At 37.8% G+C, this 19,295-nt stretch overlaps 1 protein-coding gene across 9 annotated transcripts in view; it reads left to right on the top strand.

Annotated features, from left to right (window-relative positions):
- The window catches only part of EYA4 (EYA transcriptional coactivator and phosphatase 4), a 252,650-nt gene that overhangs the window by 162,900 nt on the left and 70,455 nt on the right, over positions 1-19,295 (top strand). For all 9 annotated transcript variants that reach the window (XM_081829033.1, XM_081829034.1, XM_081829036.1 and 6 more), the window contains exon 4: positions 19,061-19,185. In XM_081829033.1, the coding sequence (XP_081685159.1) occupies positions 19,061-19,185 (125 nt within the window). The remainder of the gene's footprint in view (positions 1-19,060; positions 19,186-19,295) is intronic.

Below are 19,295 nucleotides of genomic sequence, written 5' to 3' on the forward strand. Positions count from 1 at the left end.
CTCTGTACCATGTGATTTTGTCCATGCTGCCTCGTTGCTTCCTGCTCCCCAGCTGCTCGTCTCTGCCTGCAGACTGCGCTTCAGTCCTCAGCCTAGACCTCAGGGAGCTCTGTGTTTTTTGCCACCTGCCCCCTGACCATTGTGATGCAGGAATACTTTACTGTTTGCAGGTACCTGAACACACTATGCCATTTCCCACCTCCATGCCTTTGAGTCAACCTGTCCTCCCATCTTCTGGAATCTCTCTCTAACTTTGACGGGGGAGAATAATCTCAGAACTCGGTTTTGACACTGCCTTTTATCTCTGTGTGCATGTGCGTATGCACTCACACAAAACCCGGAAAGTGAATCCCACCTCATCTCTACCGCCGATGTCCACAGCACGGCCCTGCGCTGTGTCGTCGCTCCATCTCCCTTCCTAGACTGTGACCATCGTCACAGAGTGGGGAGGCCGTGGTAGTTCCACCACCATTGACTCTACTAACGGGTACAATGGCGGATGTTTAGTAGGTGCTCAATAAATATGTTGGGTGCTAGATCCAGGTGAGAAACTCACATTGTGGTGCTCCATACATATGAATAAATGAATGTAGGATTTAAATGTCTGATTCTCAAGTTGTAATTTCCCAGCCAAAATGTTCTTAATGTCTTTTACCTCGTTTTCAATCCTGTTATCACCACTTTAGTCAAAAATCATTTAACTTCCTGCCTGAATTGTTGCATTAGCTTCCAAACCAGCCTATGTCAGCTTAAGTTCTCCCTCTTGTCTATATCACACTAATGCGCGTGAGCCAGACTCATCTCCTGCAGTGACTGCCCCAATCACGGAACTCTTTTGTCGGATTCCTGTGCCTGGCCTTCAGCAGCCTTAGTGAATCTAGTAATCAAACTCCTTTCTATTCTCCAACATTCATTCTCCATTTTAGTTAGCCTATTCTCCCCACTTCCCCGTGTCAGCTTGTGTTCTAGGGCTCAACTCTATCTTCTGGCCAGAATACCAGGTCCCCATGCCTCCATCTGTCTGAATTCTGCTAATAATCTGTTTTACTGAAGTTCTACCTTTGTGACCAAGCCACATCTCCTCTGGACTCTTTAGGTATTTCTGCTCTATAGCACCGATGCTCTAACTGCATGGTAGAGAGTCTCATAAACAGGTGAAATAACCTATTGCAAAGATTTCAAAGTAAATAGCAGTTGCTATATAAGGGAATGTTTACTCTTCTCCCCTACCCCACTCCAGAATGTGAGCTCCACAAAAGTTAAGAATTTGTATCCATTTTGTTCATAAAGGAAAACTGAGAGCCTAGGCACCCAAATATTTGTCAAATAAATAAATGGATGAAATTATGTGCCAGATGGTGGAATTTAAATAATATTTCTTCAGAAAAAAAAAAACTTTGAAGAAAATACGAACAAATTTGAGTGATTTCTGAATTTTAAAGAATGTGATACTTTAGAACTAATTTCTTAAGTGGAATCACAAAACCAGCAAATCACCATATTCATTTATATAAAATGTAGTATTTAAATTCTGAATTTTAGAGCAGCTTCTGAAAAGTACTAATTTCTGTACATGACAGTGTCAACTAGTCAATCATATTTTCTGGAATTTTTATGCATCAATATAAGTTGAAATTAACTCAGGATAATTCTAGTTCAGATCTAAATAGATGGAACATAAAAATGGTATGAAACTAGTCTACCAGAGTAAAAATAGATGCTGGTTCTTGGATTCAGAGTAGTGTGAGGATACCTATGTTTTGCCATGGCTAAGGTCTATTTACTGACTCTTTCCTAAATTATATATGATTTTTAAAATAAGAAAAGCATAACTCACTCTTTCAAAGTCCTTAGCCCAAAATCTGACATGCAGTAGACATTTACTAAATATTTGAACTTAAGCCACTGGAAATTTTTGTTTTGTTTTGTTTTTGCCAGTGGGAAGGGTACTTAAGAAGGGAAGTAACATAGTTGTATTTTGTATTTGAGAAAAACCATTTGATGATTGTCTGGAGGATGATTTGGAGAAAAAAAAAAAACAGAAAAACTGAGCAGCTGTTTGTTCATTCATCAGTGAAGGAATGGTCATAGAACACATACTACTTGGTATGCACCAAAGAATGAGTGAACTGCTAAGATTCGGTGTGATAAGTATAGCCTATAGAAAAAGTTTAGGTGAGGAATTATGAAAACCTAATTTAAGTAGTGTTTAGGATGAAAAGGAGTACATATCTTGGTATCTATTTAGACAGAAGCACCGAGGGTATTTGGTGAACTCTATAAAGACCGAAGGCTTGAGTCTATCACCTAGGGTTCTGATTTGAGGGACCAGTCCAACAGTATAGTTCGAGGTAAGAGTTGAAGTAGTTGTAAAGGAAATGATGAGTTGAGCTGTGGACATATTCTATTAGGAGAGTCTGTGTCTCCCTGTGGAGATGCCAGTATAGAACTGTAAATAAGATCTGGTGTTTAGAAGGGATATGTGGGCTGAGGAGGGATGGTTTTTGAATTGATCAACAACAACAAAATAGTTGTTTAAGACACAAATACATGTACACAAATACATGTGGAAATTCCCAGAAGGGTAGGTTTACCTGAGTGAAATGAGATGTGGGCAGAGGCTATAGGATTATGGACATCAAAAGGGTTAAGAGTACACAAGAATGACCCACAAAGAAGACTGAGATCTAATGGCCAGACGTGACGTCAAGAAACCAGGAGAGGGTAGTTGTATCAGTGAAAATGGTTTCAAGTGCAGGTAATAGAGAAGCTGACTCACCTACCTTGAAACAATAAGGTAATTTATTGGATCCCATAACTAGAATTCCAGAGGTAAAACGGCCCTGGGCGTGGTTGATCCAGGCGCTCAATAATTTCATCAAGAAACCAGTTTCCTTTGTCTCATTTTGCTCTGCCATCCAGTCTTGGATTTGCCCTAAGTCTGTTTCTCCTCTGGCGATAGAATGATGGGTTGTATAAATCAGGGCTATGTTGCTCCCTCATTCACGTCCAGCTGAAGAAGCAGTTCACATCTGGAAGCTCTCCTAGAAGAGTGAAGAGGAGCTTACCACAAGTCTCCAGCTAAAGTACTCCTTGTGTCCCCTTGGCACTGTAAAAATCAAAAACAAACAGAGACCAGCCTTGAAAATTCCCTGAGTAGACAAAACCAGTTTATTCATACAACAAAGCTTAATTTAGCTTATTTTGCAAGGCTGACTTGACCTGGGTCATTTCTTGTTTATGCCTCTGGAAATCATAAGCAATACTTGAACTGTTTCCCAGGGTTGAAATGAGGTAACCACTGATCAATTCCCTGTCACTTAAGAGAATTCTAATACTGTAACCGATCACTGTGAAGAACACACAGTCACTGCTTTCTCACTAGATAAGCTGCTTTGTAACAATACAGCCCTCAACCTCACTTTATGTTTTAGTTTGGGGGCTCCTGGTTTGCAGACTGTCTTTTTTTCATGCGTCCTAGTTCACTACTTCAGTGATGCACTGGCTTTTACTTTGGCTTCTTCTGAACTCTTGACGGCACAAATATGGTTACCTGATTTAGGATTCCTGAAACAGTCATTAACTTGGGAGAAGAATTAGACTGCCATCTCCTGGAGCTGAGCATGGATTTAGCTTTCCCTGAGGCACTGTACTTTGTTGGTGAGAAATGGATACCGGAACACAAACGGAGATTTTTTTCTTAGGTAAAAGGAAACGGCAAATGGAGAACCCATAACCAGGCAACAGGACCCCTCTACGAGTATGAAGGAACCCTAGGAGGAGGAAAGTTTGAGAAGTCATTAACGTTGTGAAATGCCAAAGAGGAGGTCCAAGTGAGAGTTGATGGAAAAAACACAAAAAGCCCATTGGATTGGTAATGAGGAGGTGAGGCTAATGACCAGGTAGACTCTGGATGCTGGTTGAAGTGGAGAGAGGGTAACTGAAGTGACAAGGGGATAGGAAGCACTGACACCAGTTTGAAGACTCTGGGTTTTGAAAGGAAGAGTAATGATAATAAAGTAGCCAGATGGGAAAAATGGTAGCAGGGATGTTTGGGATTTTTTTTCGATCATCAGTTAAATGTTTCCCAAAGCCTAGTCAGTAGCTCCTAATCAGGTTCTGATGCAGGCTCTTCCACTGCCAGTTCCATGAATTTTGTTAACTTGTCAAGTCCTAGATTTCTCATCACTTCAGAGAGAGAAAAAGAAAGCTGGTTTTTTTTTTTTAATACCACAAATTTGGTGAGTTTCAGAAATCATTTAAAGAAAAGAGTGTTGTTATTTCCATTTTAGGGAAATGCTTATGTTTAGGAGAGATTGTAAATGTTATACTGCACTGAGGCATCAAAAAGTTTTATTTGGAGGGGTGCCTGGGTGGCTCAGTCAGTTAAACATCTGCCTTTAGTTCAGGTCATGATCCTGGAGTCACAGGATCGAGGCCCGCATCGGGCTTCCCACTCAGCGGAGAGTCTGCTTCTCCTTCTGACCCTCCCTTTCTCGTGCTTTCTCTCTCTCAAATAAATGAATAAAATCTTTAAATAAAAAAAAAAACCTAATAGAAAACCATCTTTAAAAAAAGTTTTATTTGGAGACTGAAAATGGAATATCTTTACTTTTTATCTCTGTGCTTGGTGTTGTGGTCTCAATGTTGGTGTCCCTCTTAAGTGCACATGTTGAAATCCTAATGCCCAAAGATGATAGTATTAGGAGGTGGTGCCTTTGAGAGGTGCTTAAGTCATGAGGGTAGAGCCCTTATGAATGGGGTTAGTGTCCTTATAAAAGAGGCTCCAGAGAGATCCCTGGCCCTTCTACCATGAAAGGGCACAGTGGAAAAGCGCTAGCTATGAGCCAAGAAGAGAGTCCTCCCCAGGGAACTCAACCCTGCTGGCATCTTGATCTTGGACTTCCCAGCCTCCAGAACTGTGAGCAATAAATTTCTGTTGTTTATAAGCTCCCCAGCCTGTAGTATTTTGTTATAGCAGCCTGAACATACCAAGACACTTGATCTTAAGCTAAAATTTGTATTTTGCAAAGAATGCAAGAAAATGTTTAATTTCAGGCAAAACTATGTTTTTATTAAAATTTTAGAAAGTAATGCCTCTTGCATGCCAGGCACCCATTAAGTAGTTATTAATTATCTGTACTTCAAATTTAAGGATAAAAAATATGGGGATTCTGTCAAACTCAAATTCTTTATACTTGAATCTTATTTTTTTAATTGTTAGATACGTGCTTCTAAAAAACAGTAAAACTATGCCACAGAAAACTAGTAATATTAAGCAGTACAATAAAACCTAAGTAACTAGGATTAGCTTGTTCCATCAGGTGAAATTAGTGGGTAATTTAATCACATACTCCACAACGATTAACTGAACCATCCCTATGTACCCTACACAGTTGTAGCGCTGTAGGTACAGCAATGAACAAAAACTCCCTGCTCTCATGGAGCATACATTCTAAATGGAGAGACAATTAACAGATAGGAGTGGCTGGGTGGCTCAGTCGGTTAATCACCTGTCTTTGGCTCAGGTTATGATCCCGGATTCCTGGGATCGAGCCCTGAGTTGGGCTCCATGCTCAGCAGGGAGTCTGCTTCTCCCTCTGCCTGTCACCCTGTACATGTTCTCTCTCTCTCTCTCAAATTAGTAAATAAAATCTTAAAAAAATACAGATAAATTAATATATACTGTGTCAGGGGAGGTAATTGCCTTGAAGAAGAATAAAGTAACGTAATGGGATAGTAGGCAATTATTGGGTGGGGGTGGTTTTTCTGTTTTATAAGGAGAACAGGAAAGCCTCTCTGAATAGGAAATGTTTGAGCAGAGAAATAGGATAAGGAGGATGGCTGGGGGGACTGTGTTCCAGGTAAAGGAAATACCAAGTGCAGAGGCCCTGCTCTGTGAGCCTGTTGGGCATGTTTGAGGATCAACAGTCAGAATCAGGTAGATGGCAGTCTCCTTGAGATTCTCTCTCTCTCTCTCTCTCCTTCTGCCCCTTCCTCTGCTCTCTCTCTCTCAAATAAATAAATTTTAAAATCTTAAACAAAACAAAACAAAACAATGAAGGGTGGGGTGGCATTAGAAGGTTTTGAAAAGTTTGAGGTGGTTATTGCAAAGCCCTGTCTAACTGCCATGGGGAAACCAGGCTACTCTGGGGCAAGTGTGAAATTGAGAGAGTTAAAAACAAATGTAATTGCTTCCCCCCCCCCTTTTTAATACACAATAAAAATAAAGTGACCCACCTCAGAAATTTATCCAAGTAACAGAACTGACAGATCTACTCTAATAAATAGGCAATATCAATTTATAATTATGAGCACAGTAAGTACTCATTTAGAAACAACCAAGTAGACCCTAGTTAACCCTTCACTGTGTATTTGTTTGTATTTGGTAAACCTTGCTTCATAGCAGGTAGAATATGAGGCATACCCTCCCCCCCATCACTGACAAATTACAGCAGGCTACTGAGGTGAGTGTCCTAGAAATTAATGACATTATGACATTTTTATTGTAAAGAAATAATTACATCGTAGTTTATTTCTGTCAAGCTTTTAGGAACTGGGCAAGTGCTTTAAATTTAGAACATTGTGTGCTCCCCTTAAATGTGAATGGTTGGAACACATCTAAGTTTATGCAATATTTAAAAACCTTTTTGGCAGTGAGATTCATGGGATAGTGATCTCAAAGCCTCTCTCATCCTACATTTTATAGGCTAAATAGCAACTTATTTCTGAACTTTGAGGCAGCCATCCATTTTTTCCAGGCAGAAGTTACAGAATGATTTTACTTTGGAAAATGAGGAAAAAATAAAGATGGCACGTGAGCCCAACAAAATATTCAATATGCTTGATATATTTTGCCAAGATTTTTGTCAAGAGCATTATTCCGCTTCCCCAGCATTTGCAAAGGACCAAACATTTCCTGAGGGACCTTAATAGATGAGACATTGAATTCTCTGCCGTCAGTGTTGTTTTCCACCTGGGAAAAAGACAGCCTGTAATTGAAACCTAGCATATGCATTGTCATCCCTCTTGCCTGCCCCTCTGTGCTTTACAAATTAAAAGATCTCTAAGGCTCAGCCTGCTTTCCAGCTGCCAGCCCCTGGTAGACATGAGGGAGCCAGAAGGGACCAGGTGGAGCAGTTTTGAGTTGCACTAAACACACAGCGCAGGGAGGTTGGCCGTAACTTTCCAATGAATATTTATATACCAGCCCCATTTCTCATCTTGCTCTTTGGCATGGATCGTAGTGCTGAGCTCCTGCTGATTTCAAGGGCCCTGCATTGTTTTTGGACCTGCTCCGTGAAGTATTATGTCAGATGAGAAATGGGCCCCAGGTTCCTATCACTAAGATGGCTGGTTGGCTTTTTTTTTTTTTTTTTTTTTTTTAACGGGGACTATCATGTTATAGTGTCATAAGGATGGTGCAGTGAGGGAGTTCCCTGACGCCTCCTGGCATTCCTGTTCCTTGAATCACACACTCAGCTACTGTTTACTATGGACTAGAACTTTAATTGCTTCTGTTTAGAGCCACACTATACTTTGGTTTGTATATTGCTGCATTTTCTTCTTTTTCTTAGGGGTTTTATTTTTGTTTGCTAAGGTCAGGCACTTATCACAGGGCTCCCTCATCATATTTCACATTCTGATCCCTCGTGGCAGGTGCTAACTTCCTTGCGTTCAAAGTGAATGGGTTGAGTAATCTCATAAAGATACAGAATGTCTTGGCGTAAAAGGGAAGCTAGTACAGAATGCCTGTCTATGGAAGGCTTTTGGTGTTATTTAGAGAGTCTTGTAAACCTGAGAAGATATTCAGAAAACCATCTACACATACACCCATTAACTTTTTCTAGGTAGTAGATCATAGACTTATACTCATGTTTCTGATTCCCAAGCCATATTTTTATCTGATACAGTGCACACCTTATGTGTATTTTATCATCATATTGCTTATGAGAAATCATTTTCATTGTTTCCATATATGACATAAACTACAGACAGCAAAATTCTTGTGAATTGTTGATTCTAAAATTACATTCTTAGATAATTAAATGTAAATAATTAGAAAGAGGGCTGTGGTCACGAGGATCTAATCTAAGTTCTCTAAGCAGAAGGCAGACAGAATAACCTCAGTCTTTACGACAGCAGTACCAGAAAAGAGGAACAAAGACATGTGTTATACAAAGTACATATGGAATTCAGCAAGGGGTGTGTCAGAGGCTCTCCATATATTTATGAGGGTGGGGGAATGATAGAAAAATACAGACTGAACATGAGCACTACTAGTAGCTCAATAATTATTCCTGAGGAGTTTGTATAAACCTGGAGATACACCTAGTGTCCTCTTCAAGATCTGTTTGACATTGGCCCTTTCAGCATTTTTACTGTGATTCGGTATCGAAGGCAACCTAAGAAAATTTATTGTCTCATAGCACAGGGGAAAAGTAGGTTGAACAGCAGAATCAGAATGTAGCGGGACAAGCTGAAACAATGGACTTGCTCCAACAAGATGGCATTTAGGAGGAACACATGAAAAGCTGTTTACTTGGGTTCCAAATGCCAACTGCATGTGTAGCGACTGAGAGAAAACAGGACTGTAAATCCTAACATGGGGCAAAGGCTTAAGGGTTTCGTTAGTTGGGTTTCATCATGTATTAGTACTTTGAAGTGTCTGGTAGCAGAGCTGATGTACTCTTCAGGCTGTGCTGATGGGTCCACAGTGAGAGTTGTATGGTCTCTGCTGTATTTTGTACCTGTAGAGGCTCTGGGTCAGGGCAGCCCTCTTTGGAGTTTGAAGGGCAGTTATTATGGGGAAGGAGGTTTTGACTTGACCCATGTCAGTGGGTTCAGTTTCTTCTGAGACCACAGGTCCATGGAAACTATGTATGGGAAACTTTCTAATAGTAAGAATGATCTGAAAATGAAATGGGCTGCCTCTTAAGAAAACAATTTTCTTGTGAACACAAGTTTTCAAACAGACAAATCAGGCATTTATTGACAGTGTTGTGGAACTGACTGTAGGATTAGCAAACATTTATTAAGAGCTACTGTATGCCAAACTCTGTGCAGTGTGTGTGTATGTGTGTGTGTGTGATCTTATTTAATTCGCACAGCAGCCCTCCAGTGGATATTATTATCTTCCTTTTTGAGCCTAAGGTCCAATGACTGGTAAATGGGAGAGACAGGGTTTAAAACCCAGGTCTGAGTCTACCATGTAGGCTCTTAAGACTGCATTCACAGCCTCGAGCATAAAATGGTATTTTTGCATTTGAGGACATTGAAATTCCATCATTTTAGTAGGGGACCACCTTTTTCCGGGGGGGGGGTCATCTTTATTTTATACATTTATTCATCCAGTTTGATCCTTACTGGTAGAGTTTTTCTCAGAAAAAGAGTCCGTGTGTTTCTGGTTATAATTGATGGCCATAGCTGTTTTGATTGTGGCCTTCAGCTTTACTACTTACTGGAGGGAAATAATTTCCTGCTTCATTAACCATGGTTTGTAACTGATCTAACAGAAACTTGAGTCCTGTACCATTCAAATAATGCTTGGGAAATTCATTCAATTTTTTTTCTTTGTTTACAGATTAAGTGGGGGCAGGGCTTTGAAAACTGGCATTTAGAAATATGCTTCTGTTTTTTAAAAATATTTACTCGCATTTCTTTGGTGGGGAAACCATGTTTTATCTGGATAATTTGTTAGGATCATAGTGAAGAAAGGGCCAGAGTTGCAGATCTCCAGTGTAGAGCTGCAAGCCCTGGAAAGGAAAGACTGTAGAAGTGTCCAGAGAACAGTCTGTTCATTGCTTTATTTGCTGTTACTCCAGGGCCTGAGGTCACCCTGGCAGACAGGTCACTTGTACTGCAAGCATTCATGCTGGCCCCAGGGACAGGCATGAGGTCACTGGCAAATTGCAAGAACAGCTCCCATTATGCATGGTCCATTTTCTTGATACTTGTTGCTAGGGGTCTTCTTCCTCCTCCATTTCTGCTTCTTTCCGGTGGCACCCAGTTCTGACCATATCTAGTAAAATGGGTTAATGAGGGTCTCCTTTCGAAACTGTCTGTTCCCCTGATCGGTGACACAATGGATCTACATCCACTGGAGAGGATCCGCACCTCCCCAGCCTTACTGCACAAGGAGAAACTGGCTTAGATTTGCAGCTATGACAAGGGTTTCTTGGATTTGAAACTGAAATGTGTTGGTTTAAGATGGCCTGGTATTGGGCGCCTGGGTGGCTCAGTTGGTTAAGCGACTGCCTTTGGCTCAGGTCATGATCCTGGAGTCCCGGGATCGAGTCCCGCATCGGGCTCCCTGCTTGGCAGGGAGTCTGCTTCTCCCTCTTCCGCTCCCCCCTCTTGTGCTCTCTCTCTCTCTCAAATAAATAAATAAAATCTTTAAAAAAATAAAAATAAAAATAAAAATAAAAGATGGCCTGGCATTGTTACCTGATGGGCTTTTTCCAGATAGTGGAAACCGGTACTCAGTAGTGACATGCCATGACTTTCATCTGATCTAAGTTGACCAAGTCGCTTTATTTTCTTTTTTCTTCCACAGTGGCTTTCTGTACACAGGCAGAGCATCGTTCTCCTCGCCCCCAACACATGGGTGTGTGCACACACTCACACACACACACACACAACCTCTTACTCATTTGGAAGATCTAACACTGCACATACAGATATGAAAACTTCCACACACATTCACGTCAGAGAACTGATCCCTGTTTCCCTCCACCTGTTTGTTCTCTTGCTCTCCACTAGCCTGCAAGGTCTCTGGAGATATTTTAAGTATTCCTAGAACTGTCTCTAGAACATGGTAGATGTTCAAGCAGTGTTCTCTGAACTAGACTACATTTGACTCCAGGTACCTCAGATCACTTCATCTACATTTTTCCTATTTTATTTTTCATTCATTAGCACTCAGCAAGTAGCCTGCACAATTCTAAGTGTAGCGAAGAAAAACGGTGAATAAGATAAGAATTCCTGCCTTAATGGAGCTGAGACTCATTATTAAAGTGGAGACTAATGTTATTATTCCTACTTTGCAGCTAAGGGGAATTAAGACTTATATTAGAAAAGGAAGTGCTAAACAAAGCAAAGCCTTTCCTTAGACTCCTGGTGGCTACAGTGAAGATTCACTCTGACAGCATGAGACATAGAGCCATACACACAGGCTGTCCACTTTCTGCAAAGAAAAAGCTGGTATGGAAAAAGCTGGAAAGTACTGGATGCTTTCGCATTTCTTGGGTCATGGAGGATTGATGGAATTTCAGCCTGTATGTGCAAAGGCTGTGACCCATTACCAGCGTCTATGCAGAAGGAATTATGGTTTCTGAGTTAGAGCAGACGCTGAAATACACAGATAGAAAGCTTGCTTTTCCTTGGGTTTCAAGAGGATATTTCAGTCTGTTAGAAATAAATTCTGTCTATGCTACAGAAGAATTTTAGAAAAGAACCAAGAAACTAGTTGCATGTAACCTGCAATTCTTTATTTTTAAAATGAGTTTTTGTGTTGATGGGTAAGTTCATTTTTTATATTGTCCAGACTGATGCTAGTACTCACATGGCCTTATGACTAAAAAGGGGTTGAAACAGGCATCTTGGGTGGAAAAGAGGGTCACTTTTAAATATGATGATAACTAGTATAGATTTGGCAGAGCATTTGCTTATATTGACTTCAGTGATTTTTGAAAACTCTTCAAAATGTTTTACTGCAGTATTCTGCATTCCTGATTGTGGTTTCACAGTGTGACAGAATTAAAGTCACTTAAAAAATGGGAAACATACAATGTGTGACAGAAAGAACTTGGTCTCTGCCATCAGATAGACGCGAGTTCAAATTCTGGGGCTGCTACTTTCTACCTACATGGTCTTGGGCATGTTGTGCATCCTGCGTACGCCTCAATTCCTTCACCTATAAAATACGGGAAGTAATATGCATATAAATGTGTTACTGTAAAGATGAAAGGAGAGAATATATATGACGTACCAGGCATAGCATGTGTCATACTATATGTACTCAGTAAAAACTGGTACCATTAATCATTTTCTGCTCTTGAAGTCTATGGTAAATTTTACATCTTGTATATTCTATTTTGTATAAAGTAGACTTAAAAATAATCTAAAGTTTCAGAATTCAATTAATTACAGAACATGCAGAAGGAACTATAGGAATATTCTTGCTGTATAGTTTGTGGTAATAATGCACATCTGTTCTCAGAAGGCTCTTTTAGTTTTAAGAAATATCAACCTACTGAAGGGAATTCAAGCAAAGGGGACTTACTGTAAAGATTCAGATCATTGCATTTGGTTTCCTGGAAACTGGAATGTAAAAAACCAAGGCTATTTTTGTTTTGTTTTTCAGGAGCAGCATAGTTTTACTCCTCTCTTCAGTGTATGCTCCATCTTTTCATTCCTGACTAATTTGCCTTGCTTCTTCACCTTGCATGTGGTCTAAATTGGCTGAGCCCATATATTACCTTGCAGCTTCAGCAGTATCACTGACCAGTGACTCCCCCAGAATCCCTTTGAAATCATCAAAACCCAGCTAATAGTTTCTGAGAAAATTTGCTGTCCTCTGAGTTCACGCAGACTTCTGTCTGTTCCATTCAGTGGACATTTAATGTACTTTAATTTCCTTGCACAAGATCTGCTTTCTCGTTTGGATCTTAAACTCCTGGAGGGTAGGGCCATGTTTTTTTCACTCAGCAATCCTAACAACTGTGACAGTGCTTTGCGTATAATAAGAAATCATTAATTAATTTGATCAATTACATTAAAAATATATTGGGTGGGTCCAGTAGGAGATAATAAAGTCATAAACATTCATTACTTACTATAATTAAGCTTGTTACCAGGAGTGTGCTACAGATAATAGTTTTTTGGGGAATACTATTTCCCTATTTTTTTATTCTGGTTGCTGTAAAGCTTTCTACTTATGTTATTTTCAGAATTTGGCTACAATGTGTGTAGGTATGGTTTTCTTTTCCCTTTTCTCATTTGTTGTCCATCATATTTAAACGACCTGTGGGTTGGTGTTTCATCACATTTGGAAAAATTTTGGCCATTACTTATTTCAGGATTATTCTGTCTCACTCTCTTGCTTCCTAATAATATTACACAAGTTACTTATACTCAATTTAATTCCCCTGCCCCTCCATTTTTGTATTGCTGTTCCAGTTTAGGTAATTTCTAATGGCCCAGCTTCAGATTTGCTGATTCTTGCTTTTGCAGTGTCTAATCTTCTGTTAAATCTATCCAAAGAATATTTTTATTTAATATATTGTAATTTTTGTTCTAGAGTTTTCATTTTTTTAGAGTTTTTGTTTCTTTTCTATATGCAATACATAGATATATACATATCTATGTATTACATATACACATTATATACATATATGTATTAGATGTATGTATAACTATATGTACATATATACATATGTATTATATATGTGTATTATATGTGTATAAATATATACGACACATATGTATATATATGTATATGTGTGATACACACACACACACATCTTGCGTGGGTATGCATCTTTTCCTGTAAATTATTTCATATATTCACAATAATTTTTAAATCCTAGTCTGATAATTCTAAAACCTGGGTCATATACAGGTCTGCTTCTGTTTACTGTGTTTTCTCTTTACTAGAGTTCACATTTTCCTGCTTCTTGTTAGGACTCAAGATACATATGGTATTCAAAATATTTATGGTATTCTGAACATAAACAAAAACTCAGTAGAGCCTGAAGGATACTATTTTTTTGTCATGTTTATTTCCTGAAGAGTCTAAATCCTTGGCTCTGGCTGGCACTTAAGGTAAGGTCTGAGCATTCAGATTCCTCTTAAGAGTTGAGCAGGAGGGGAACTACCAATTCCTGAACAGCCATCATTTTGATATTTCAGTATTTGAATTGGAGCAGTATTGACTTAAGTTTCAGATATTTTTGGTTCATGTTTTGATTTACTACTGGCAAGGCCCTTGTACCTGTAACTTGGTAAATTCACTCATTCATTCTAGTATTTTTTGTTGTTTTGTTTTTATGGATTTCTCAGTTTTTTCTACATAAATAATTATGTTATCTGTGAATTAACAGAATTTTTTCTTTCTAAACTTTACCCCTTGTATTTATTTATTTTTGTCCTCTTTTACTGGCTAAGATTACCAGTAAAATATATGAAAATGGGAAAAACAGATATCCTTGCCTTAGTTCTGATCTTAGGGAGAAATAATTCAATATTTCATCATTAAATATGATTTAAGCTATAGATTTTTCAAGAATGTCCTTTATCAGATGTGAGGGAAATATTTCTTTTCTAGTTTACTAAGAGTTTCTATCATGAATGGATGATGAATATTGTTAAATGCTTTTTTGTACTCATTGAAATAATATTCTGTTAATATACTGAATTGCATTGTTTGATTTTCAGATGTTTAATAAACTTTGCTTTCTTGGGATAAAGCACACTTAGTCATGATATAGTAGCTATTTTATTGGTGCATTTCACTTGATAATATTTTGTTAAATTTTTTCATCTATGTGCATGAGAAATATAGATCCATAATTCTTTTTAAATTGTCTTTTGTCAGATTTTAGATGAGAGTAATCCTTTTCTCATAAAATGGAGTGAAATGTGTTCCCTCCTATTTTTTTGAAAGAATTTATAAAAGACTGTTATTTTTCCTTATTTATTAGAATTCACTAAGAAAACTATATGGTCCTGGAATTGGGTTTTTTGTTTGTTTGTTTTTTGTGGGTTTTTTTTGGGGGGGGTGTTAATTATGAATTCAATTTCTTTAATTGATATAGGACTATTTGGATTTCCTATTTTTTATTCAGTTGGTTTTATAGGTAGTATCTTTTAAGAATCCTGCTGATTTTATCTAAATTAGTGAATGCTTTGACATAAGGTTGTTCATAATATTTCCTTATTATCTTTTTAAATATTTTTAGTATCTCTAATGATCATCTTCTGGATTTTAAATATTCTCTATTATTCATAGATTTTTCTCTCTCAATGATTTATGCTCTTTATTGTTTCCTTCCTTTTATTTACTTTGGGTTTAATTTGCTTTTTTTTAGTTTATTAGGGTAGAAATTTAGATCACAGATTTTAAACCCATCTCCTTTTCTAATATAATCTTTTAAAGATATAAATTTCTCATTAGCCATTGCTTCATTTGCATATCACAAATATTGATATGCAGTCTTTGTTTTGTTTTAAGGACTTTATATTTTGATCAGTTAAAGTTCATAACACAGCTGAGAGGAAGGTACAGAGATTTCCCATAAACCCTCTGTTCCAATACATGTATAGCCTCCTCCATTGTTATTACTCACCAGAATGGTGAATCTGTTACCAAGGATGAACCTACACTGACTTGTCATCATATCTGGAAGTCCATAGTTTACTTTAGGGTTAACTCTTGGTATTGTATATGCAGTGGGTTTGGACAGTGTATAATGACATATATCTTTTATTACAAGATCATACAGAATATGTTCACTGTCCTAAAAATTTTCTGTACTCCTATTTATCCCTCCCTCATCTCTACGCCAGCAAGATAGTTTTGTTTTTCTAGAATATCATGTAATTGGAATCATAGTGTATGTATGGCTTTTCAGATTGGCTATTCACTTAGTAATATGCAGTGAAGATTCCTTCATGTCTTTTCATGGCTGGAAAGCTTGTTTCCTTTTAACACTGAATAATGGCCCATTGACTCTCTATATTAGAATTTATCCATTCACCTAGTGAAAAACATCTTGTTTGCTTCCAAGTTTTGGCAATTATGAATGAAGCTACTCTACACATCTGTGTGCAGATTTTTGTGTGGACATATATTTTCAACTCCTTTACATAAATATCAAGGAGCGTGACTGCTGGATCATATGGTAAGAGTATGTTTAGTTTTATAAGCAACTGCCAAACTGTCTTCCAAAGTGACTATACCATTTTGCATTCCCACCAGCAATGTATGGGAGTTCCTGTTGCTCCATATCCTTGCCAGAATTTGATGTTGTCAGTATTCCAGACTTTGGTCATTCTAGTAAATAGTGAAGTGTTATTTTATTGTTTTGACTTGCATTTCCTTGATAACATGTGATGTGGACTATCTTTTTATATGCTTATTTGCCATCTATATCTCTTCTTTGGTGAGGTGTTCGTTGAAGTGTTTGGCCCTTTTTTAAGCAGGTTGTTTTTCTCTTATTGTTGAGTTTTAAGAGTTCTTTATATATTTTGGATAACAGTCCTTTATCAGATGTGTCTGTTGCAGATATTTTCTTCCAGTCTGTGGTTTGTCTTTGAATGCCCTTGACATTGACTTTTGAAGAGAAGTTTTTAATTTTAATGAAGCTCAGCTTACCAGTATTTATTTTTCATGGATTCTATCTTTGGTGTTGTATTCAAAACTTATAACTTTGCATTTTATATGTTGGTCTATGGTGAGTTTTGAATTAGTTTTTGTGAAGGGTATAGGGTCTGTGTCTAGACTCATTTTTTGTGTGTTTGTGGATGTCTAGTTTTTCCAGCACCGTTTGTTAGAGAAACTGCATTTGCTCCACTGTATTGTCTTTGCTACTTTGTCAAAGATCAGTTGACTACATGTGGGGTGATTTGATGTGTTTTCATTAGAATTTTGTCCTAAGCATTTTCTAAATTCATTGGTGATTTCTTCTTTGACTCATAGGTTACTTAGAATTGTGGTGTTTAATTTTCAAGTTTTAATGATTATTTCATGTATTGTACTACCATTGCTTTCTAATTTAATTAATTATGGCCAGATACTATACTCTGTAAGGTTTAATTTAAAATCTAATGATACTTATTTTATGCCCAACCTGACAGTCATCCTGGTAGACATTCCATGTGCACTTGAAAATAATGTGTATTCTATAATTATTGGGTATTAGTATACTATAACTGTCAACTACAGCATGTTGGTGACAGTGTCTACTTTTGCAATTGGTTATTGGGGAAGGAATGTTGTAAAAACTCCAAGTATGACCATGGACTGCTAGTCAGTTTCTTCCCTTAATTCTGTTAGTTTTTGCTTTATATATTTTGAAGCTCGGGCTAGTAGGTACATGCACATCTAGGGTTGTGAGGAATTTATCATTTCTTTCATTTTCTTAATTCATCTCTTTGTATCTGGTAATACTCTTCATTTTGAGGACCATTTTATGATATTATGATAGCCCAAACATTTATCTTATGTTTATTATTTACATGTTACATTGTTTTCCATTCTTTACTCTGAACCTAGTTGTGCCTTATCACTGCTCAAGTTCCCAGAAAGCAGACTCTTAACATGGAGATTTATGTGCCAGGAGTTTATTGGAGTGTGCTTTCAGTGGTATTATTTTTGGTGGAATGATGGAAGCATGATTAGACTGAGAGATTTTGATCGTCAGTGCAACTGCAACAAAGGTCTCAGCTGATCTTATGGTGACTCTAGACTCAAGTGACTTTCAGGGTGAGGGTAATACCTTTATACCCCTTCATGGTCAGTCAGTAGATGAGGGCTACCCCAGAAAGGGTGTGGTTTAGGTCAAAATGACTCTTTATTTGAGGGCAAGTCTTGGAGAGAAATTTAGTTGAGAACTGTCAGTTGGTAACACTACAGCAGCTATAGGAATGAATTCTTCTGGGCAATATACCATAGTATCACAGTGTGTCTGTATTTAAAATACTTTTCTTGTAGATCCCTAATAGTTGGGCTGTGGTTGTTTAATCCAATCTGACAATCTTTGGCTCTTCATTGGAGTGTTTAGTCCATTGATATTTAGCGTAATCATTGATATGGTTAGGTTTGAGTGTGCTATCTTGCTACGTGTTTTCTATTTTTCACATACGTTCTTTCTTCCTTTCTCTTTTCCTGGTCTTTGGGGTTAATCAAATTTTTTAAATGTTTTATTTTAATTTTTCCATTGAATTTTTGTTATATATATCTGTTAATATTTTTTCTTATTAATATTTAATGTTAGGTGTTACTTGATGTATCCTAAATGTCTTTTCCAAGTATATCATAACACCTCATGTCAAATGAAAGAACCTTAAAAGAATATAATTTTGTCCCACTCTCTTTGTGCTACTGACATATATTTTACTCCTATACCATATTATAGATCACTTTTTTTCTTTTTTGGCTTCAGTTGGCTGTCTTTCATGAATTAAAAGAAAAACAAAAGATAACCTTTGTATTTACCTATACATTTACATTTCTGTCACTCTTCATTCCTCCCTGTAGCTCTGGGTTTTTATCTGGTATCCTTCCTTTGAACAGAAGGTCTTCCTTCAGTATTTTTACGGGGTAGCTTGTTGGTGATAAGCTCTCTTGATTTTTGTTGATCTCTTATGTTTCTCTTCTTTCATTGAAGCATGTATGCCTTCTTTGGACTACTGTGAAATCCTGCTTTCTTAGTTTCTGTTTCCAAAGAGCGTCAGCCTTTCAAGAGTCTCAGTTTTATTTAGGGGCTCAATTCCAGCACATTCCCTGAAACAGACTTAAGTCAACCTGTCTATTCCTAAGTAGATACTAAAGGTGTAACAACTCTAGCCCTCAGTCCTTCAGCTCAGTTTTCAGCCCTGGATCCACAAGGTCAGCTAGAAGTTTCTGTTCTGACTTTGAGTTTATACTTTATTTCTAGCTATTGATTTCTTTGTCACTGGTGGCTGAATACCTCACATTTTAGGAGTTGAATATTTCCAACATTTCTACACGTTTATAACTGAGATGGTCAGTGTAGGAGGGAAGGAATCCCTATCAACTTAAACAGCTAAGATGACAGAGTCTTTCTTCTGTACTTTATTATACAGAATAGTTGTAGGATTACAAATATGTTATGAGGCTAGACTACCATGGAAGCTTTATTTATTTACTAATTTTTAATGGACCGTCATGTTCAGCTGGTTAACAAAGAAGTCTTAGCTATTAGTCTCACTTCTTATTGTGAGATCACATGTGTGCTCAGTAGAATAATATATGTAGTTTATTAAGAAGTCATTGCTGAGATTTCAGCTTTTGCTCTGCTGCTTCCTGCTCTATCAGGTCTATGGAAATGCAGGACCTCGCAAGTCCTCATCCTCTTGTTGGAAGTGGTGATACTCCTGGTAGCTCCAAACTGGAGAAGGCTAATCTCAGCAGCACATCTGTCACCACAAATGGCACAGGAGGTAAGTGTACCACCCCAGAGACACCCAGAAGCACATTTCAATGTTTGCTATAATTTCACATGCTAGGGATCTGCTAATAAATAAATCCTTATCAGTAATAACATAATCAG

The sequence above is a fragment of the Leptonychotes weddellii genome, chromosome 8 (genome assembly GCF_054177405.1).
Source record: "Leptonychotes weddellii isolate Sample4059 chromosome 8, ASM5417740v2, whole genome shotgun sequence".
Lineage (NCBI taxonomy): Eukaryota > Metazoa > Chordata > Mammalia > Carnivora > Phocidae > Leptonychotes > Leptonychotes weddellii.